Source organism: Polypterus senegalus, chromosome 1, assembly GCF_016835505.1.
Source record: "Polypterus senegalus isolate Bchr_013 chromosome 1, ASM1683550v1, whole genome shotgun sequence".
Lineage (NCBI taxonomy): Eukaryota > Metazoa > Chordata > Cladistia > Polypteriformes > Polypteridae > Polypterus > Polypterus senegalus.
In genome coordinates, this window is record NC_053154.1 from 77,467,672 (window position 1) to 77,484,812 (window position 17,141).

At 38.6% G+C, this 17,141-nt stretch overlaps 1 protein-coding gene across 1 annotated transcript; it reads right to left on the reverse strand.

The window, feature by feature from the left end:
• Positions 1-537: 537 nt before the first annotated feature.
• Positions 538-8,450, reverse strand: afp4 (antifreeze protein type IV). The gene is made up of 4 exons (XM_039751208.1): positions 8,339-8,450; positions 5,904-5,976; positions 4,605-4,764; positions 538-869 (listed from the first exon to the last, which is right to left on the reverse strand). The coding sequence occupies exons 2-4, from the start codon at positions 5,953-5,955 to the stop codon at positions 665-667; spliced, it is 417 nt and encodes a 138-aa protein (XP_039607142.1). The 5' UTR covers positions 5,956-5,976; positions 8,339-8,450; the 3' UTR covers positions 538-664.
• Between the last annotated feature and the right edge of the window lie 8,691 nt (positions 8,451-17,141).

Sequence of the window (17,141 nt, forward strand, 5' to 3'; positions counted from 1 at the left end):
GAAGCAAGAGCTCAAGGGGCATTGAGGGCAAGCAAGGAAAAGATGGGTGATGCTGCATTGGGGAGGAGTATTGGGCTTGTGTAGGTGAAAAAGTGCTGACAGACTAGAATCAAATATTATTTTTCAGACCAGGACTTACAATGGTCTTTGTCATTCTAAATCTATTATCATCTCAGTTTATGTCAGCAAATAAAACAACATATTAGATTTTAACTGATCTCTGCACTACAGTGGGCATTTTTTAATCTGGCAAAGTGTGGCTGCTATTTTTTGTGTGCTTTAATGCATCACAGGTGAGTTGCTTGTATTTAGCAAAAGTCTGCAGGTCCTTTAAATGCAAAGAGCACTCGGGTTACTGCTGGAGCAGCAGTCCAGCACCGAGACATCTTCTTTCACTATACAACAGTACCACTATTTGGCCACAGAGTGACATCCTTCAAGATGTCGTGTGTGGATAGCATGGTGAAATTCTATGTATTAAATTATTAATACTGCATTGCTGAAAGGATTAACATATATACAAAATGTACGAGAAGCAAAAGTGCACAAAATATTTTATTGCTCAAAGCATTGCAAAATCACAATGACAGAATGAATTTGCGTAAGCAGACTGACAGACACGGAGGTAGGCCGATTAATCTTCTAGACATCCCTGATGGTTTTTCTATGCAGAAGTCAGTGACTTGGTGGAATCCACAAGACTCTTCCACATATCCATCATGCTGTTTTGCAAGGAATCAGCCATTGGTTGCCATTGCTCTGCGTGAGCTTTCATGCTTTCAATCAGAGGTTTCATTTGGCTTTCCATGTTATCTGCAAAGGGCTTGAGGTTCTCTTCCAGCTGAGATCTGCTGCTTTTAATGTATTCCCTTAAAAAAACAAACAAGAAGGTACATCAGCATAAGCATTAAGACACTTTGATCAGAGGAAAATATTTAGGCAAGCGGTCCAGACCATAATAAAAGTGCCCAAAATCAGGTTTGTGTTAACGAGAAATGTCTGAACAGCAAGCATGGTTTGATAAAAAAAAAATATATAAATTAATCCAAGAAGAAATTTGTTTTCTCAGAAGGTGCATTTAATCAAAACAATTTACAATGTGGGTAATAAACTTGAATTTCAGTTGCAAAGAGGCATATTATAGGAAACAACCCTGGTTATGAGAGCCAGCAGATCAATGTAAAAAATATTTTTTCATTCATGCATAAAAAATGGACAGTACACTGCAAGCTTTATTTTTTCTTGTATGAACTGCCATGTGTTGTCAATACACAAAGCAGCAGCCCTTGTAGTATAAAATAAATAACCGATAGTATCAATAATTGCGGTGGACTGGCACCCTGCCCAGGGTTTTTTTCCTGACTTGTGCCCTGTGTTAGCTGGGATTGGCTCCAGCAGACCCCCGTGACCCTGTAGTTACGATATAGCGGGTTGGATAATGGATGGGTGGATAATATCAATAATTATAACAACATCTCATAAGTGGATTGTGGATGAGCTCTGGAGTGAATTCCCATGAAATCAAAAATACATAAAATGATGTTTGTTTTATAAATGAAGAACCAGAGATAAGTTAAGGAAAGGAGCAACAAAGAAGTACACAAATAAACCCACAGAGACAGCATGAGGCCTCACTAAACTAGGATGGTTACATGTCAGTAGATCCAGGCTTTCCTTTATGGTCACCTCTTCTTTGCAATGCTCCAGTCACCTTGACAGCACTGGGTGCAAAACATGAGCCGATTCTGGAAGGGGAACCAGGCCACCTCAGGGCTTAACTTAAGAACACACTAACACAGGGCCAATTTTGAATGACCAGTCAACCTAAATTATATAATATGGTCAGTGTTTCATGTAGATGTGTAATATGTTTAATAAACATTTTAATGTTTCTGCCACATGTATAAATAAATAATATTACAATATCTAAACTGTGTGGCAGTGTAGCACAGTGGCCAAAGCTGCTGTTTTATGGATCTACTGGCCTGTGTTATTGTCTATGTGGAGATTTCACATTCTACAGCAGGGGTAGGCAAAGTTGTTTCTAGAGGGCCGCAGTGGCTGCGGGTTTTTGTTGCAACCCAATTGCTTAATAAGAAGCTCTTATTGCTCAAGTAACACTTCTGCTTCATTTTCATGTCTCGCTCATTAAGAATTTGAACCCTTATTGCTTATTTTAGTCTTAAACAGCTTTAGTCCCGGTTTTTAATTGCTCCTTATTAGCAATAACATTCAAATGACTAAAGAAACCAGCAGTTCTCCATTTAGCTTGTTTCCATTTTCACCTGTGTGTATTTATTGTGCACTATTTGATTTAACAAAATACTTGGAGGGAAAGTGAAGAGAAAAGGACTGAAAATTACTCATCTGGTTTTAGACTTCAAATCATTAGGATGATATCCTTAGAAAGGAGAAGAAAATCTAAGATATGAGAATGACCTGACATGGAAGAGTTAAAGCACTAACAAGCCATGAAATTAAATTATTGGCAACAATTGTTTTGAAATTAAGCAACCTGGTTGGAACAAAAAAAAAAATTGCAGGCACTGTTTGCCCACCCCTGTTCTACAGTGTCTGCATAGGTTTTCCTTCAGTTACTCTAGATTTCCTCCCCAAAGATGTTCAGGTTAGCCTAACTGGAGAATGCAAACAAGTCCCTGTGAGTTTTAGTGTGGATGTGTGCATGAGTGGCTCTTCTGATGAAATGTTTCCTGGCTTGTACCCAGTGCTGCTTAGACAGGCCCCAGCAAACCAGAATGGGATGAAGAAAGTCAGAGAATGATGTGATACAATATGTACATTTTCTGAAACATTTTTTGGTATATAAGATAATATTGGAATAGAAGTTGTGAATTCCACATGAACACTGATCAAGGCAGAAATAATAACTATGTCCCTGGTGTTGAATGGCTGCAGTGCCCATCAGAAGATTTTGGAGGAATTTTTTGGATACAATTAAATAAATAAATATGAAAATGAATAAACGCATTGTGAAATGTGACAATAAATAAAGTACATGAAATATGAGCGCAAATAACTGTGTCATAGAATACATTTTTTGTTGCCTATTTTTATTTAATTTGTCCATAATATTCCTCCTAACAAATTTAAAACTGTCACTTTCACTCGTCAAAGCTGAGTGGATGGGCTCCATTAAGCACAGTTTTTTGATTGGTGAATTGTCCACAGTCCTCCCTGCGTGGAGTTTGCATGTTCTCCCCATGTCTGCATGGGTTTCCTCCGGGTGCTCCGGTTTCCTCCCACAGTCCAAAGACATGCAGGTTAGGTGGATTGGCAATTCTAAATTGGCCCTAGTGTGTGCTTGGTGTGTGGGTGGGTTTGTGTGTGTCCTGCGGTGGGTTGGCACCCTGCCTTGTGCCCTGTGTTGGCTGGGATTGGCTCCAGCAGACCCCCGTGACCCTATGTTCGGATTCAGCGGGTTAGGAAATGGATGGATGGATGAATTGTCCACAGAGTGGATGTATGTGTTTTGCATGACTTGGGAATCCTGTGGCCTATGTGCATGCTCAGAGTTATGACTGTGCACGTCGGCTGCAAGTGCAAGGAGAAGTTGAGTAGAACTACTGCAATATGCGGCTACTTTAATCCTATAAAATCCGACTTCATCCTTAGAAGCCTTTTAAAAGTGTCTGCTATAAATGTGGCATTTTATGGCTAAAGGTTTGAGACCGGTGTATTGACGATTCACCAATTAAAAGACAGCACTCACTAAAAGCCTGCCATCTCAGCTTTGACAAGTGAAAATTACGTTTTAAAATTCAAGCCATATTTCACATTGTGTTTTGAGGAATATTATGGACATGTTTAAATAAATAAACATGTTTATATATATATATATATATATATATATATATATATATATATATATATATATATATATATATATATATATATATATTGTCTCACATTTCATGACCTTTTTCTTTATTTATTGTCAAATTACTTTTAATTATTTGCATATTTATTTGTGTATTTATTTACTTTGGATTAAATTTTGGTTAAAATATTCCTCCATAGAAGATGTCTGTCCTCACTCGTACTAAGCCAATAAATTTAGGGCATAGTGGCAGCTCTGAGGCTATCCCCATTTCTGCCAAAAGAGATCCAAGTTTGTTGGGCTCTTGAGCAAGGTCTTTACATGCAGTTGCTCCAGGGGCGCCATACAATGGCTGACCCTGCACTCAGACCCTAAGAGGTATGCAAAAACTAACAAATTTCTAATACAAGAAATTGTATAAGGCAAAAATAAAGAACAAAACTAAAATACAGAGAACTGTAACAACCATGCAACTGTTTCCAGCCCAGGTCATAGACCCATGTACTATGCTAACCACTGCACTTCCATTGCAATGCATGAATCATCTCCAAAATGAAAGAACTAAGGATTAATTCATTTATTGTTACTGTTCACTAAAAGAAATGCGTCATTAAATGTTTTAAATGAAGGCCATGAAAAAAAGGTAAGTATAATCATTTCGTAAATTTAAAGCAGTACAAGAAATAAAGTTCCTTCCTGCATCATGTTATAGCCAAATACTTGTAGCTGCATTGAATGTTAGTCAGTTAGTAAAATGTATAATTACTGGGCTTTGGAGTTCAGCTCCTCTGCTTTCAGTTTGGTCACTAAGTCCTGGGTGCTGGTTTTCACTAAATTAGTTAAATCTTCTATGTATTTGGTCAGAGTTTCCACTTCGGCCATAACATCTGGAACTTGCCTTTTTGTTAGTGAGGCGGCTTCACTGCCTGAAAAAAGACAAAATGTTATAAGAACAAGGATTATAAGGAAGAAGGGAAGCCTTATGTAGTTAATCACCTGAATATGAATATTATAAAAGCAGAAAAATCCTAAATGATAAATGATCAGTACATGGATTTTTTAAGTTCACTTATCCACTATCAAATAGTCCTAAAAGGATTAACAGGTGCTAAATCTTACCCTGGCATCATTAGTTTTTATACTCACTTAATCCATCTGTTTTTATAAAATCAAAAAACAGCAATATAAATATAAAATTACATCATTTCCATAATTTGTCTAAAAGAGACAGCATTTTCTAAAAGTGATTCGCTTTATGATCAATAGTTTTGTCAAAAGTCACAAAAATGTGTGAATGCCATTCTGGATCCTTTCCCAGCTGGGACGCCGTAATGGAAGGTCAGTATGGGTGGAGGCATAACTCGGCTGGAACGGGGATGAATCAACATCCCATGCAAAGGGATAAATTAGATGACAGCAGGAAGGAGCTAGGATATGAATAGATGGCAGTGCTCTGCTGGCATGGACCCAATAAGGATGCCCACTGGGGTTTATGGGAATCGTAGTCCTGCGGAACAACTCTGTCAGAGTCTTTGGGTGCCAAAGGGGGGACTGCAAGGAGAAGGGCTCCCCGTTTCAGAAGGCTACCGTCTAACTGTCATTGGGCTATGCCCTGGTGCCAGAAGCACTCCTGGGTCTGACATAAAAGGAAGCTGTCCATGGAGTCAGAGTCGGGAGGTAGAAGGCAAAGCTCATCTGGAGGAGAAAGATTATTATTTAATGAAAGGCTGTGGATTGGTTGGAAAACAGGTATTTTGTGAAAAAAAAAATTACACCTGGGGCTGCTTTGTGTGGCGTGTTTGGGGTTTCGGGGCTCAGTGACGCCCCCTGTCTTTTACATTTGTTAATATTGTTAAGAGAATATTTGTCACTGCACACAGGAGTTCATCAAATAAGCAAAGAGGCAAACTTAGGAAATCAGGACTTGCAAACACCTTATATCAATTTCTGACTGCCTTAACTCACTCACCATTTGAAATGTTATTTTATCAATTAAGAAAAACCTAAAAAGAGAACTTAATTTAGCAAATACATTGTCTCTTATAATTAATGGCCGATATCTTACCATAAAAGATGGCCATGGCAAGAGCCAAGACAGAGATGACTGAAACCTTCATGTTTGTGGAATTGCTGGATCTCTACAGGACATAAACATACATTAAAGGTTAAATGTTATTAATTAATTCTATAAAATAATAAAGGTAAATAAAGAGAATTCCAGATGTAACCCCATGTGTTTTTTAATTATTCTATTATGATTAAAAACTTTTTAATAAACAGAACCAAACAGTTAATATTTTCCTAGCAGTACTGTAACAGTCAGGGAGCATGGTGGTCCAGTAACGTCAGAAGTTAAACTCTAGGCCTGCACACTGTCTGTGGAGTTTGCACGCACTCCCTGTGCCTGCACAGATTTTTCAGAGTTATATTAGTTGACGATTCTAAATTTGGTCAAGTATGAGTTTATTTATGAGTCTGCATAATATAGTAATGAATCAGTGTAAGAGAATGTTAACTTTTTATATATTCCAACATTAATTTTCACTTTTAATTGCTGCCATGGGATGAGATCAGGACCCTGATCCCTTTGTAACACCTTGAAACTGGACTTTCACAGATATGATCAGCTCCAGCTCACCAGGATGTTACTTAATGTGATGCTCTTGTTTAATGACTTTCATGAAGAGCAGTGCAAGTTTTGGCTTGGTGTTTCCAATAAGTGCCTACCTCATTGCCTTCTATGCAAAGATACTTGCGATAATTTAACCAAGAAGTATAGTAGAAAACAATACTTTGGGGATCTCAACTTGATGATATTTTCAAAGATTTAGGTGAAATGTTTTATGTTCTTACGAAATTAGACTTGCCTTCATACCTCACTTGCTGATTAAGTGAATTGGAAGACAATATCTATCACTTTAATACTCTATATACTATATACTTGGATGAAGTGTCACAATAGTGATTCTTTAACATAACTAAATATGTGAAAATAACTGTTAAATGTCTTTCACACTTTTTTCTGGGTTTAAATAGGAATTTACTTACTTATTTCATTATTTTTTGATTCTTTATTCAAAGAAATTAAAAAATAATTCTAATTTTGACTGACTGCACTGACTCTAGTTACTTTCTTGCTATTAATCACTCACAATAGTGCTTATTAATTTTGTCTTATTTGAATTTTGTCCTCTCACCTCCCTTGCATAATGAACTGAACAAACATAAAAACATAAGAAATTGAATGAAGTAACTTTTTAATTCATCAAGCTCATCTGCAATACCATTAGCACAGTAGAAGAAATTGCATAGGTTCTCTTCTATGGCGCTAACAAAATGGCAGATGTAAAAGTGCTGCGTTAGGCCAATCAAAAATGGCACATGTTGGCAAATCATTTGTTTGAACGATAAATCCACACAGCGTGTAAAAGATCAGTTATTAACTCATTTATTTTCTGAGCCCGCTTATTTAAAAACAGCAGACCAGGCAGGACTCAGTCCTGGACATGACACCAGTCTATAATGGAGTCCATATACTGAGCCAGTTTACAGTCACTGGTCATTCTAGGCTTTGCTTGGAAATCTGAGAATGTGCAAACTGTACAGAGACAGTCACTAAGCATGGAGTTGACCTCAAAATGCTGGACCACTTCCCCCTATCCGAGGTCTCTAAAGTTTACAGTACCATTTTTAAAAAGAAGAGAACACACAAATTAATTCAGTGCCATCTTTTTTATAAAGAGAAGTCTGGGTTGACATCAGCCATTTCATGTTGACCTCATTCTGTTAGTTTTCCACAAACTGAAATAGTAGTATGACATCAGTTTTCTTCAAAGTTGAATTTATTATAATAGAAACTGCTTTATTCATTTTCTAAATGATACATTTATATTAGTTACAGTTGTAGGTTGCTTTATTGCCATATGTCATGATTACAAGCTTATTCTTTTATAGCAGATCTCACACTAATTTAAATTATGCACTTAAAGTCAAATTAAAATAACACTGGATTTCAAAAAGTAAGCCCTCAGATAATACGATTAATATCAGTCACATAATTTCATGAGCCTTATATTGTATGTTATAACAATGAGAAAATCCAGAATCAATACTAAAATCTTAACAGTTATCACAGAAATAGAAATAAGTAAATGGCAAGCTAGTTCATACACAAAAGCACAGAACCATGAACATCACTCATGTTTTGACTCCGTCTTTAAATTTAAACTAAATAAAGGCTTTAGGCTTGTTAGTCTTCATTTAAAAAAAAATTAAAAGCAAATCTTCTAGGGTAGAAGCCAAGTATTACTGTTTTAGATTTATGAAGAAACTAAACATAAAACATTACTATTTCAGTATAATGAAGCATATATTCACATATAAAGACCTGAATACATCTCATTGCATTTTTCAAAGTAACAAATATAAAAGCTCTTAATATTTGAATCAAATGAGTTCTTTAACTAATTAATCAGAATAAGGGAAGTAAAGAGCCCTTACCTACTCAGAGGCAGCCAAGAGTCTTGATGCTATCCCATGAAGAAATTCTGAAGCTTTTATATCCTCACGGTGGGTTAAGCCCCCTTCTGGTAGGCTAAAAAGGATAAGAAGGTTTCAGGTGATTGGGCGTTGTCCATTTGTCAGTCACAGTAGTAAAGGTTGGTATCTGCGTGTGTTTTGTTGGACTAACCCTTGAACTCACTTCAGCAACTTAGAAGAGGAACCCAAAGTCCAAGGCTGTGAGCAGCTGAACGCTGATAGAGCAAACATCCCTTATTTATTTGATTAAAAAACAAGACAATCACACAAACATTTTGTGGTACTCTATGGGGTAATGACCACACAGCACATAAAGTTCTGTTTGTTTTTTTCTTTGTGAAGAATGAATACTTGCCCCAGATAAAAAACAAAATATAAATAAACCTTTCAAAACAATTATTTCACAATTCATATGCATTTTTTTTAGTTTTTAATAATTAATTATTGTTCTTGTATACCATTGTGACATAGCTTGTTCCATTGTAATCCAGTGTGGGTAGCAAAAAGGTATTGAGAGCAATACTTCCAAATAGTAGGTAATCATATAAGAGTGTACTTGGGGAGCAAGGAAAAGAGGAACATTATATAACATAATTTCTGTTATTATGCATCCCTGTATACTGCAGCAGACTATTTCAGTAAGAGAATATTATATGATATATATGTCATGTACTATAAATAACAGATAAAGTGTACATGCACACATGAGAAAGGCAAAAGGGATAACCCTGAAAGTTGAACTGTAAAGGGTATTATTGGCTCAAATAATAATGCATACAACTGATGTGGATGGGAGAATACAAGGTTTCAAAATAGAAAGACATTAAAGCCTAGTTGTTGAAATAAGTTTTGTTAATGGGATTTGGACCCTGTCTAGCAAGCGAGCTGATTCATCCGCTGTTCCTCATTATGCAGAGGCTCCACTCACTTTCAAACTGTTCTGCACTTTCCAAAACACTGGCCACTTCAGCCCTCTCCCAGAACGAGACCCTGTCCAACTCTCCTCCAAAACAAGACAACAAGGCCTTCTGGTCAAGGAGTAGCTTTTGCTTCTGCTTAGAGCTGCTTCTGATGGATGCATATTAATGTCATACCCAGGACGGTGCAATTGCAGGTTGAGGGCCTTGCTCAGGGGCCCTACAGAGTAGAGTCACTTCTGATGTTTATGGGATTCGAAGCCTCAGAGAAGTACTGAGAAAATACAATTTGAAAATCAAAGAGTCCCAAAAGGATGTTCAGTATTAGAGCATTTAAAGCATTCTGTGGGTGGCAAAGCTGACTCAACACATGACATTTTTCTTTTGTTATAATAATCCAGATGTATTGAAGAATATCTTTCTTGGTGATTTAAAAGGGAAATTGAAGCAAAAGTGGAAAGCCCTTACTTATTGTTATTTATGAGAACAAAATCCTATTATCTAACGACTGTGTTAGTACCCAATCCTATCCAGTCTTGATAGTTCTTTAATGACTTCCTCAATCTAATGCCTATACACTGCCACTTTTCAAAAACTTTGTAAATGCCCAACATATTACAGTCCAAAATATGACCAAGACGAGGCATAACTACCATGTGTGTAGGGTGTGACATCACATGGGCCTCAGCGTTCAGGGGGCATTACACGGAAATAAAAAATCTTCAAATTAAACAATAATAAATACAAAGGAAAAAAGAAGACCAAATATTATTTAAGTAACCTGGACATTGATTTGGACTTGTTCTGCATGCTTTAGAATAAAACATAATCAATGTTAAACCAAACGCAGTCAGCACAAATTTGCTAGTAATGTTTCTGAATGCATCCTTACGCAATTTCAGATCAGTCATTTCAGTCAACAATTGCACAAATGTGTGTGACGGAAGTGACATTTCAAAACTAAAGTGGTCAGGTAATCTGTGATAGTCTATTACAATGTGAGGTTGATTTGAATGAATTACTCTTCTAGTTGACAGTAGTAAGTATAACTTTTATAACCTGTTTGAAATCATAGATACAAATATGCACAAAAGTTATGTTATGAGTATGGTATTCCACAAATGTATAAATATACATACCTGAAAAGTAAGGACTGATTCATAAAAAAAATCTCAAGCATGGCCATAAAATAATTGTGTTTGTTTATTTGAAATGATTGTATTTGTATGATCCAAAAAATTTCAGATTTAGGATGGCTGTGAAAAAGGAACTCGTGTCCTAGTTTAGATCAGAAATGATTTATATGTCATCAGAACTTCTAACCTCAAAATTACAAATGACAGATGTAATCAGAAGTGTATAAGCATTAATCAGGTGTTAATGTGACAGCAAAATAAATGTAAATGCAATAGCAAAATATGTAGTCCTAGAGAAGACATGAAAGTTTATTCCACAGCTGCCGTATATCTGAACTTGTTTGGATGATATTCCACATGTTGTAGGCCCATGTAAAATATAGAGAAGCACTTTAAAGAACTTTGTTGTCTTTTTATCATCTTCTCATGTCTTGTCAAAAATAACACAAGATATAAAAGAAACCAGTGTTATTAGAGACATGGATATTCAAAACAAAACCAGCTTGTTGTGTGAGATACCCCCAACTGACTCTAATTACTAGCCTGGTAAAGGCAAAAGCATTATGGTCAAGCTCCCAAGTGCTTGGTTCACTTATTAGAACCTAGGAGTCCAGAAATGAGTGCCTGTCTAGATTAACTACACTGCTCAAAAGAATTAAAGGAACACTTTTTAATCAGAGTATAGCATAAAGTCAATGAAACTTATGGGATATTAATCTGGTCAGTTAAGTAGCAGAGGGGGTTGTTAATCAGTTTCAGCTGCTGTGGTGTTAATGAAATTAACAACAGATGCACTAGAGGGGCAACAATGAGATGACCCCCAAAACAGGAATGGTTTAACAGGTGGAGGCCACTGACATTTTTCCCTCCTCATCTTTTCTGACTGTTTCTTCACTAGTTTTGCATTTGGCTATAGTCAGTGTCACTACTGGTAGCATGAGGCGATACCTGGACCCTACAGAGGTTGCACAGGTAGTCCAACTTCTCCAGGATGGCACATCAATACGTGTCATTGCCAGAAGGTTTGCTGTGTCTCCCTGCACAGTCTCAAGGGCATGGAGGAGATTCTAGGAGACAAGCAGTTACTCTAGGAGAGCTGGAGAGGGCCATAGAAGGTCCATAACCCATCAGCAGGACCAGTATCTGCTCCTTTGGGCAAGGAGGAACAGGATGAGCACTGCCAGAGCCCTACAAAATGACCTCCAGCAGGCCACTGGTGTGAATGTCTCTGACCAAACAACCAGAAAGACTTCATGAGGGTGACCCAAGGGCCCCATGTCCTCTAAAGGGCCCTGAGCTCACTGCCCAGCAGCATGCAGCTCGATTGGCATTCGCCATAGAATACCAGAATTGGCAGATGCACCACTGGTGCCCTGTGCTTTTACAGATGAGAGCAGGTTCACCCTGAGCACGTGACAGAAGTGAAAGGGTCTGGAGAAGCCATGGAGAACATTATGCTGCCTGTAACATCATTCAGCATGAGCAGTTTGGTGGTGGGTTAATGATTGTCTGGGGAGGCATATCCATGGAGGGTCACACAGACCGCTACAGGCTTGATAAAGGCACCTTGGCTGCCATTAGGTATCAGGATGAAATCCTTGGACCCATTGTCAGACCCTATTATGCTGGTACAGTGGCTCCTGGTGCACGACAATTCCTGGCTTCATGTGGTGAGAGTATGCAGGCAGTTCCTGGATGATGAAGGAAATGATACCATTGACTGGCCACCACACTTTCCTGACCTAAATCCAATAGAACACCTCTGGGACATTATGTTTTGGTCCATCCAATGCCACCAGGTTGCACCTCAGACTGTCCAGGAGCTCAGTGATGCCCTGGTCCAGATCTGGGAGGAGATCCCCACAACACCATCTGTCATCTCATTAGAAGCATGCACCGATGTTGTCAGGCATGTATACAAGAACACAGGGGCCATACAAAGTGCTGCGTACAATTTTGAGTTGCTGCAATTAAATTTTGGCAAAATGGACTAGCCTGCCACATAATTTTTCACTCTGATTTTTGGGCGTCTTTGAATTCAGGGCTCTGTAGGTTGATCATTTTCATTTCCATCAAACGATGTGGCATCCTTTCGTTCCTAACACATTACCCAGTCTATATCAGTATAGATATCCAGGAGGATTTCTTTTTCCCATTGAGATCTGATGTGTTTTCAAAGTGTTCCTTTAATTTGTGAAAGTCCAAGGGAAAAATTGGTGCTGCAGTGAGTGTCAGGCAAACCAGCCTTTACACTAGAGATAAATTTGATTCCTTTTTTTGCCACCATCACATCTTACGACGTGTATGTCTTTGCATCATGCAGTTTATCGTTCAACCCTTCATTACGTAAACAGAGATTATGTCATTTTAGCTGTCCTCATCTTATCAAGTCAGCACAGATAAAGACTGGCTGTGCTGAAACAGCTTTTCCTCTTGTTAGAATGGAAATATCAGCAAACCCACAAGAGGCCTAACACTGAAGACAGCAATCTAAGCAAAAAAAAAATTAAAAATCCCACTTTGTATTTGCTGTGCTTTAATGCTGTGCAAATTGTGAATTGATTCTTTGTAAGTGCAATTCCACATAGGATTTTCAAAATAAATACAAATATATTATAAAAATATAATATAATAATATAAAAGCAAAATGTAATGCTAACATAAACAGAGGAACATTATGTAATTACATATTTTTTGTATATTTTGTATATACACAAAATATATATATATATATATATATATATATATATATATATATATATATATATATATATATATATATATATATATATATATATATATATATATATATGTATATAGGGAGGCGCAGTGGGTAGCGCTGCCGCCTCACAGTTAGGAGACCCGAGTTTGCTTCCCGGGTCCTCCCTGCGTGGAGTTTGCATGTTCTCCCTGTGTCTGCATGGGTTTCCTCTGGGTACTCCGGAGGTTAGGTTCATTGGCGATCCTAAATTGCTTGGTGTGTGGGTGGGTGTGTGTGTGTGCGCACCCTGCACCCTGTGTTGGCTGGGATTGGCTCCAGCAGACCCCTGTGACCCTGTAGTTAGGATATAGTGGGTTGGATAATGGATGGATGTATGTATATATGTATGTATGTATGTATAAAGTGTGTGTGTATATATTGTCGCAGATGGCTGGGGTCCTTGTGCGACCGGGATGCCTTTTCACTGACCTCGGACTCCTGCAGGGCTTCGTGGAAGATGGAGTTGGATACAGCCCTGTTGGGATCCGGGGCCTTCGAGAGCAGCTCTTCTGCCAGCACTTGAAGCACTTCTGGATGCCTCATAAAAGGAGCCAGCAGCCACTACACGGTGAGCCAGAATCGGGAGGAGAGAGACAAAGCTTGCCAGGAGGAGTGGAGGAGAAAGAAACTACAGATAGAAGAGTATTGTGCATTGTTCTGTATATTGGGACTACACTCACCTAAAGGATTATTAGGAACACCTGTTCAATTTCTCATTAATGCAATTATTTAATCAACCAATCACATGGCAGTTGCTTCAATGCATTTAGGGGTGTGGTCCTGGTCAAGACAATCTCCTGAACTCCAAATTGAATGTCAGAATGGGAAAGAAAGGTAATTTAAGCAATTTTGAGCGTGGCATGGTTGTTGGTGCCAGACGGGCCGGTCTGAGTATTTCACAATCTGCTCAGTTACTGAGATCTTCATGCACAACCATTTCTAGGGTTTACAAAGAATGGTGTGAAAAGGGAAAAACATCCAGTATGCGGCAGTCCTGTGGGTGAAAATGCCTTGTTGATGCTAGAGGTCAGAGGAGAATGGGCCGACTGATTCAAGCTGATAGAAGAGCAACTTTGACTGAAATAACCACACGTTACAACCGAGGTATGCAGCAAAGCATTTGTGAAGCCACAACGCACAACCTTGAGGCGGATGGGCAACAACAGCAGAAGACCCCACCGGGTACCACTCATCTCCACTACAAATAGGAAAAAGAGGCTACAATTTGCACGAGCTCACCAAAATTGGACAGTTGAAGACTGGAAAAATGTTGCCTGGTCTGATGAGTCTCGAGTCAGAATTTGGCGTAAACAGAATGAGAACATGGATACATCATGCCTTGTTACCACTGTGCAGGCTAGGGGTGGTGGTGTAATGGTGTGGGGGATGTTTTCTTGGCACACTTTAGGCCCCTTAGTGCCAATTGGGCATCGTTTAAATGCCACGGGCAACCTGAGCATTGTTTCTGACCATGTCCATCCCTTCATGACCACCATGTACCCATCCTCTGATGGCTACTTCCAGCAGGATAATGCACCATGTCACAAAGCTCGAATCATTTCAAATTGGTGTCCTGAACATGACAATGAGTTCACTGTACTAAAATGGCCCCCAAAGTCACCAGATCTCAACCCAATAGAACATCTTTGGGATGTGGTGGAACGGGAGCTTCATGCTCTGGATGTGCATCCCACAAATCTCTATCAACTGCAAGATGCTATCCTATTAATATGGGCAAACATTTCAAAAGAATGCTTTTAGCACCTTGTTGAATCAATGCCACGTAGAATAAAGGCAGTTCTGAAGGCGAAAGGGGGTCAAACACCGTATTAGTATGGTGTTCTTTATAATCCTTTAGGTAAGTGTATGTTGTGCCTGTGGAAGACAAGGAAGGAGTTTCCCACGAGGTGAAGAAAATAAAACCATTTGTGTTTTATCAGTGTGCCTCCTGCGTCTGTCTATGTTGTTTTAAGCACTTGTACAGTGTTATTGTCACAATATATATACTGTATATATATATATATATATATATATATATATATATATATATATATATATATATATAGTGAAAATGGGCCTCGACCACGAAAAGACGCCATGACAGCTATGTCCAAAAACATACACGTTTATTGTGCTTTCTCTATACAAATACACAGCACAATGCACAAGTCACTCACAGTCCTATTTCTTCTTTTCAGGCCACCTCCACTCCCCTCTCTTAAAGTTCCATCACACTACCTCCCAATTCTGGCTCCCAGAATGGAGAGAGGCGGCCCCTTTTATAAAGTACCCGGATGTGCTCCAGATGCTTCCTGACTAACTTCCTGAAGCACTTCCGGGTGTGGCAGAAGTGCTGCATGAGCACCCAGAAGCACAGCAGGTATATCTGTCTTCTGGTTTGGTAGCACTTCCTGTTGTGGCGGAAGTGCTGCAGTCCATGTTTCCTGGAATTTTCGGGCACCCCCTGGCAGTGGCCACGTGCCCCAATAGGGTAGAGCATCCCAGCTCTGATCTTGTGGCTCCCCTGCACCTCCCAGCCCTCTCGCATCCCTGGAAGGGTATTGGCGCTCTCCTGGTCCTTCCATGTCCTAGGCATTCTGACTGTGCAGCTGTCTATAACTATATATATATATATATATATATATATATATATATATATATATATATATATATATATATATATATATATATGATAGCTGACCCAGTGGCTTCGATCACTGTGTGCAAGGGAAAAAATAAAATGTAGTATATAAATTATTAAACAGTAAAACATTAACATGTAAGAAGTAAAGATACATTGAGTGGTACTGGAGTGCTTTTGGGTAAAGTGCATTTTAAAGGCACAATAACACAACAGGTAAGTAGCACTAACGGCAGCTTAAATGTATTTGGATCATCCAGATCCAGCAGGTCCCTTGTGAAAGCGCTACACGACTGCTGTGGTATAGAAATAACATTTTCTATGTGATCCTCCAAATTTCTGCCTGACAACCTTACGCTACGTGCCTGTGATTTAAGAGAAAAATTATTCTGAGAAATGTGGACACTGGCCTTCTGTGCTTAACTGCCAAACAGTTCCCAAGTCCAATACTTCACATGAAGAGGTCGGTACATCTTCTTAGATGTAAACCCTTCATGTTCTTAAAAGAATTCATCACAAAAGCAACCTTGAATGTTGCGGGGTTTTAGTGACCTGAACTCACCTTAAGGGACAGTAAGTAGACGTGCAGCGCAATTTACAAAGAGAGTCATGCTTCGATGGCACCGATTACACTCATTCGCAATGATTTCCACTCTCCCAGGCGCCAACAGGGCACTCGAAGTGTCAAAAACAGTGCAAGAAGAGAGGACACTGCCTGAAACTGCGAAGATCTCGACCCGGCGGAGCAGCCCGACTTACGAGCCTCCCAGCGTCCAATTTGTTCTCATGACCCCTCGCCACTGAAGGTGGTCTCGTCTTCACATTGTTTACAGCTCGGCACAGTTAAAAAGCAGAAAGACGCAAAGATGTTTTCCTCATCTCTTCTATTATGAAATACTGGCAATTAAAAAAAAAAAGTTACAATGTGGCAGTTTCCACGACATTCACAGCTTTGGAGTCCAGAGAGGAGAGTTGTGAGAGGGTGACGAAGGGCACACTTCTATGGGATAGATCGGTGTGTTTGTGTTTACTTCTTTTCAATATCAGTAAAATAACTCTCACACAAATAATAACAATTCATAAAGACGATATAAAAATGGCATCCACAAACAAAGTGATTAGTTCCTGTATTATAATATGTTCTGTGGTCATACGTAATTTCCATTTCACGTGGTCAATTTCCATTTCAAACGCGAAACGAATTATATATATATAGATATATAAAACACCTACATATATATATATATATATATATATATATATATATATATATATATATATATATATATATATATATAAAATATAGATA